Source organism: Patiria miniata, unplaced genomic scaffold, assembly GCF_015706575.1.
Source record: "Patiria miniata isolate m_02_andy unplaced genomic scaffold, ASM1570657v1 HiC_scaffold_3, whole genome shotgun sequence".
Taxonomy (NCBI): domain Eukaryota; kingdom Metazoa; phylum Echinodermata; class Asteroidea; order Valvatida; family Asterinidae; genus Patiria; species Patiria miniata.
In genome coordinates, this window is record NW_024037069.1 from 40,043,997 (window position 1) to 40,050,565 (window position 6,569).

At 37.2% G+C, this 6,569-nt stretch overlaps 1 protein-coding gene across 1 annotated transcript in view; it reads left to right on the forward strand.

The window, feature by feature from the left end:
* LOC119738335 (ubiquitin carboxyl-terminal hydrolase 7-like) overlaps nt 1-5,712 on the forward strand; it is a 42,221-nt gene extending 36,509 nt beyond the window's left edge. The window contains exon 34 of the mRNA XM_038213185.1: nt 429-5,712. Coding sequence (XP_038069113.1) covers nt 429-532 — 104 coding nt within the window. The 3' untranslated portion in view covers nt 533-5,712. The remainder of the gene's footprint in view (nt 1-428) is intronic.
* The last annotated feature ends 857 nt before the right edge of the window (nt 5,713-6,569 follow it).

Consider the following 6,569-nt stretch of genomic DNA (forward strand, 5'->3'; position numbering starts at 1 on the left):
GTAAGTCAATACCTTTTGCATTTTAAAACTCTAAACTGATAAGTCTGAACTTTCCAGAAATTGTTTTGTTTTGAGGATCCAGTGTTGTAGTCCCGTCTTTTACGAGTGTGGTTGCAAATTAATCACGAGTCAATTCACGAGTCCGCTTGCTGGTAAAGTGGATGAACAATAACACCGGGGCAAGAACAATAATGCCGGGGGCAAGTTGGCTTCTCTCTACCCAGGGCTTTCCGTAAATTTTGAAAAGTGCTACAGGCAGAACTTCATTAAAAAATTGGCCTGCCATTTGGGTTTCCTTTTTTTTTTACTCGCCCTGTTGTGCGAGAAATTGACCAAAGTCTGATCAGCAGTAATGGCAATTGTCCATCAAAGCACCAAGGTTGTCCTTGATCAAGTCTATATTGACGTGTCCGTTTCTGTCCCTACAGGTGGTACAGCACAGCCCAGGCCGTGGCTAGGCCTAGACCACATGAACAAGAACAAGAAGCCTAGGTTCAACTACTTTGAGAAAGCCATCAAGATCCTGAACTAGTCCCTGTAGCCTCCGATTCCTCCCGTAGCTTACCAACCCCTCCCCGCCAGTTTCAAGGTATAACCTTCTAGAAAATTGTCTCAACACTCGAAATACATGAATTTATAACATTCACGTAGTTTTGATCAAACAAAAAAATAGTAGTCAGACTCAGATATTTTACCAACCCATTTGCCTGAACTTTTTTCCGAAGATGTGGAAAATTCTTGCATTTATATTCTCAAAAAGATGAACTCCTACGTATTTGTCACCAATCGGTGGAAGTGCTACAAGCACCGTAAAATTATCTGATATGTCACGCAGGTTAGTATGATCTGTGCATAGTCTGGACATATCTTAGATTTCAGGTTCAGAGAGAATCCTGAGCAATCGGTCATTGTACATTCTCGATATCTTTTGCTTTGCGTTCAAATCCTGATCAGTAGAACTAAACTAATTAGGCCTATCGTTGTCCTGTCGAAGGAATGGAAAATCTCAGCCGCTATACATGTACAGTCTATGTGCAATGGGGTTTTGATCTGATACAAGACAAATACAGATGAGTCGTGTATTCATTTTATAAGAGGTTAAGCGCTGTAATATAAACGTGTACATGCACAGTTTCAGTTTTCAGGTTATAGGTTATGATTCTAAAAATGAAACGCAAGATTTTGTAACATGGCGTGGAAGCTGTTTATTTGGGATGGGAATCTCTGCATTCTTTTGGGGATTTTTTTTTTCTCCATTTCTCGGTTACTCAAACAAATATCTCGCACCTTTTATCGCAGCAACAAACAGTGTGTATACAGTGAGAGCATTGAACAGGGCATGTACCCAAATAGACTGGTGGTAGTGATGTGGTGGCCCATGCCAAACTGATCACTATTGTGTCCATTGGTTGCCAGACCAAGATGGCTGTATTAATAGCTCAAGTCCTTTATCACAAATTTTGTCATTCTTGTTTCACATCTGTCTTTTCTCTCTGTCCACTTTTGTCTGCTTCTGTGTATTTACTCAATTCCGACTAAGAAAATGGGGGAAATTATTACCTTTTTGTGGGAGTGTATACTCTTTTTTCCCCCCACAATTTCTCTCACCAATACATTCTTAACATTAATCTACAACCTTTCAAATGAATTTCATCTGCAAGTTGCTTTGCAGTTATTTCAGGCAAGTTTACATCACACAACGTCCAAAACAGAAAGTGAATGAACAGCCTACGATTTGGCCATGCAAAGAAACGGATAATTTTTACAGTAATGACTGTGAGTACAAGTCTCTGCCCGGTTAGTGTGAATCTCTGAACGAACCTTTGAAAGAGCCATTGAAAATGTTGATGCTGCTGGTCTCATTTTTCAAGACACTAATTTATTCTCATATTAAAATGTATCGTTGGATAAAGAGGCACGGAATCCAAGCAAAAGTCTGGAATCGAGACAATTTGGGTGAAACATTTTAGACGTCGCTGTCACAATATTTAATCTACATACCACTATTTTCCAATCATATGAAACCTGATTCTGTGAACTGAATGTTGTTTGTTTAATGCTTTTTTTTATTCATTTTCCCAAAAATAATTGACACGTGACACTTTTCTTGTTGGGGGCGAATGGCTCTAAAACAAGTTTAACAGACCACAAAATAAATTGGGTGGTCAGATTTAAATATGGAGGTTAAACTTGCACCAACAATTGATAATTTTATCTTAAATTTGACAGTAAGCCGTCAGCTTTAAGAAAACTCCACTGTTAATATTCGGCAATTTGCCGGGATAGCCCACAAAAGTCTTTCGACTTATTTTCAGTGGGGTCCCTTGGTAGAAGATGTGGAAGGCAATTACAGTTTTAGTGGTTGGGAGGAAAACCCCAGAATGATATTCTGGGGAAAACTCACAGAATCAGGCAGGGACTGAAAAACCAATCCACATGTTGGCCCAGGCGGGGTTCGAACCCGGGACACAGCGGTGCAAGGCGAGAAAAGAACTGCTACACCAACCTGACTCCCCCATTGTCCGTTTTGTTTACTTTGTGTTAACTAAGTAAAGAGGGTAAGTCCTTTTGAAGCATATAACATAACTTTAATTAGCAATGAGCAAAAAAAAAAAAAGATCCCACTTGTTTTATACTCTGTACATAAAGATATGTCCACATGGTCGACGCCATTTCAGTTTTCAAAGAAATTAATTTATAATTGCGGGGATTAAAGTGCTTTAGAAAAAATACACTATACTATTATTGAATTGCCAAAAAAAAAAAAAAAGAAGAAAACAGAGAGACGTGAACGTTCTCGCAAATCTAACCAACGAAAATAGTCTGTATATAAAGTGTAGATTTTTTTTTTTAATATACATTTTTTTTCTTGGTGTGGGTCGGTATTCCCTTGTTATTGTATTTAAACAGTGAAAAAAACGAGGCATATTAAAAGCAGCCAACTCGTCTTGTAGGTCATTTGCAGCACAGTACACGTCATTTGTCTGATAATTTTGTAGCTGTGCACGGTTTTGATCATTTTTTTTAAATTTTTGATGATCCACCAAAAAAACGCAACTGCTAACCCCTATCAGTAGCCACAAATTTCCAGTAGCAGAAATTATGCCAATTACTTTCCATTTTCCGCAATTTCTAGTCACGGTAATCTCCTTAGAGCAGAGAAATTAAATCACTTTCACTTTAAGAAGTATGTCATGTCCGTGTAGTTGATGTCAACTGGAAATGGCTTCAAAAACTTAACAGTTGGTTTCACGAAGAAAACCAACACCTTAGTTAAGCGTTTTGCACCGTTAGCACAAACCACCGCCTTTTGTCGATCTAAACTTGAAGTATGCAAGAAAAGGAAAATATTGTCATTTTTTTTCTTCACTCAGTGAAATCTCGATACGTCAAACTCTGATAACTCAAAACAACTGTTTAGTCAAACAAAGAATCCATTCTCTTCAGTAGTATAACAATGATATACAACCCTGCTTAACTAAAAGTCTGCTCAAGTCAGATACTGAACCTGTTCCCTTGAGGTTTGACTTATCAAGATTTCACTGTAATTTCAAACTCATTGGCATTACACAAATGTACTTTATGATTTTTTCCATTTAAAAAAAAAATGTATTTGCCACAAATCTCTTTGAAAAATTGGTCTCTTTCCCACTGTTCGTTATTTGTATGACACCTGAACAAGTTTGTGAACGGCTTCAGTGGTCTTGCGTCGTAAGATATGCATGTGATTAAGTTGCGTTGAATTGTGAACAAGTGGAACCTGGATACAAATTCTAATGAGACATCTTTTCTCCCTTTGTTTTTCTAGTCCAATAATCTCCAGATTTTTTCTGTGAAACTGGCAGAAAAACAAGTTTTACCATCTTTGCTTTTGTGTCGTAAAACTTCATTGTCGTTGCCAGTTTCAGAGACAACATTGTGACTGAAGCATTTTTTTGGGTCTGTTTTCCTTGTCCTGTTAAGTGTTTGTATTTGATTGTCGGAGTTTCTTGGATTTGATTGTATTCCTTCCAGAGTTTTTCTATGCATATTAACCTTTTTTGTTATGCTTTCATCAGAAATATGAAGTTTTTGTTTTTATCCCAGTTCAATTTAGTACCACGTGGTAAGCCTGTTTCTTCTAATACATTGCCAAAAAAAGAAAGAAAAAAAATGTTGAAATCGGGATGAAAATCATTGGCCAACTAGATTTTGGCTTACTAAAAGTCATGTCAAAATTATTATTGAAGCAGAAACAATGGCCTTATGTCAAATTGTGGTATTTATTTTCCTTGCAAACCAGAACTTGTTGGTGTTAAAGAGAATGTACAACATTTGCTTTTGCTGCAATTTTCAGAAATAAATGGATTTGGAGGATTAGCATGTTATAGCAAAAATTGTTAAACTGACTTGTTTCACGTTTTGGACTAGTAGATGATGGAAAAACCAAGAAAACCAATCATGTTCTTGTAGTCTGGTTCCCTGACTCCACTTAAGATTAAACGGAGCAATTTATAGACTGGTGGAATTGTAAGGTCAGAGAATCAGTCTAGTAGGCTTGTACCATTTCGCAGGTGTGTAAACAATTGCAAAGTAAATGCGGAATAACTAAATATGAAAAAATTAGGAGCAGTTTTTGAAAAAAGCCAGTTTTCTCCAACGCTGGTCGGCTGACCAGCGTTGGAAAAATACAAGTTTTCTTGAAAATGTCAGCTCACCAGGAGCCACGATTTTAATGGATGCTTTGGACTGTCATTCCCTAACAATATAGTGAGATATTTCGTGATAATTTGATCATTTCGTTTTTTGATGTTTGCAAATGTTGTTTTTCCCTTTAATATATTAGTTATGTCAACTAAATTTGAAGTTTTCAAGATCAGATATGTAGACGCTGCTTTTCATTCAACTTTCACGATGAGGAACTCTTTGAAATGATGCTGGTTCAGTTTTTGACTCTTGAATGGTGGAACCTTTCGACCTGTCACAGTTCTTGACTTAAAGTTTGTTTTCCCTTCAAAAGGAGAGTACAAAATTTTCTAATGCTTCTGTAGGTGTGCAATATGACCCAAAATTCTGGATTTTCACAGCATTATGACACCGTGCAACACACTTATATTACCTCTGCCCTCACTTCCCACAAGTGCCCTTCACAAAAATGCACATTTTCGGAATGACTACAGTTCCTCCGTTTTCATTTCAACTGCACACAAGTAGACACAGCGAATCCCCCCCCCCTCCCCCCCCAAAAAAAAATCTTTGAAATATGGTGCGAGTATTTAACGTAAGCAGCACTCACACACGCAAAGTATTATACATGTACATGTCCGTGTATGTATATGTATATATTATAATTTCATTCTTAATACGGTTTGATTTAGATCATTATGTTAGCTTTTTTATATTGCACATTTGGTTAATTATTTAATGACCTGATGAGACAGTTCGTTAGACTGAGTTCAAACGGCAGATGTTCGGTGCACATGTAGACCGTTTTTGTTTTGGCTGGCTTATTTTTGGCTCAGTTCATTAATATATTTGTATTGTAATTGTAAATAAAGTGAGGTTATTAATTAATTATGATGTAATAGACGCTGAGAACAGTGGGATTAAAAAACAAAAGTGGTAAACCAAAATGGTATAGACCGATATTTGGGATTAGAAAATGATTTCAATTTTTTGTTTGTTTAATTGTAATAAAAAATCACCTTGTAAATGTGAGACATTGAAAGATTACTTTAAGGTGTCATTTTTTTTGTTTTATGGCTCCAAATAAAAAAAAAATCGGAAAGGCATGAGCCTTTTCAAGATCTCTTTCTCATCAACCTCCCCCCCCCACCATAAATTTCAAAACCATCAAACATGCATAATATTGTGGGGATTTTTTCACTGAGAACTACACTCGACCAAAAAAGAAAGCCCCCCCCCCCCACCTTCGAATGTTTTTTGTCTAAGTCAAAAACTACTGAGTACCTCTTACTCATTAAGGACTAATCTGTACAGAAATTCTTCAGCAATCCAGCCATACTCTTTATTTGGCCCAAAACAGTGACAATTTGTACAAAATTATGCAATTGAGGACAAATGATACCGACAACTGATCAGTCGTAATTTGAGCAAGATGTGCCCTGGAGTTTTTGAGTTCTACAAAAAAAAGTATTAGGAGGGGACTTGCTTTTTTGGTCGAGTGTATCTGAAATGCCATGATTTGATGTGAATTCGCATTAGGCTTTTATACGAGTCGCCATTGCTGCTGAACAAGGAAGTCGCGTCGGCACATGAGGCTGCGAGGCGAACTACTCCGCTCATTTGACTCGCAACTTTATATCGTCAAGGGCGTCAATCGCTTCTCAAATAATAATAATAATAATAATTCATTCATTTATAAAGCGCAAATTCCAATATGATTTTGTTCAAATGCGCTTCAAATTCTCAAAAGTGGGGCGACCGGGCGACATGCTTTGATCAGCAGTAATGCGAGCGCCCCGGATAATTTTGATTGTAGACGCTCTGTGGTGCGATCTGAGGCAATTTCTGACCACTTAAACCACTTTTTTGAGCAAAAGATCTAAAAAAAAAACATTATTTCCGAG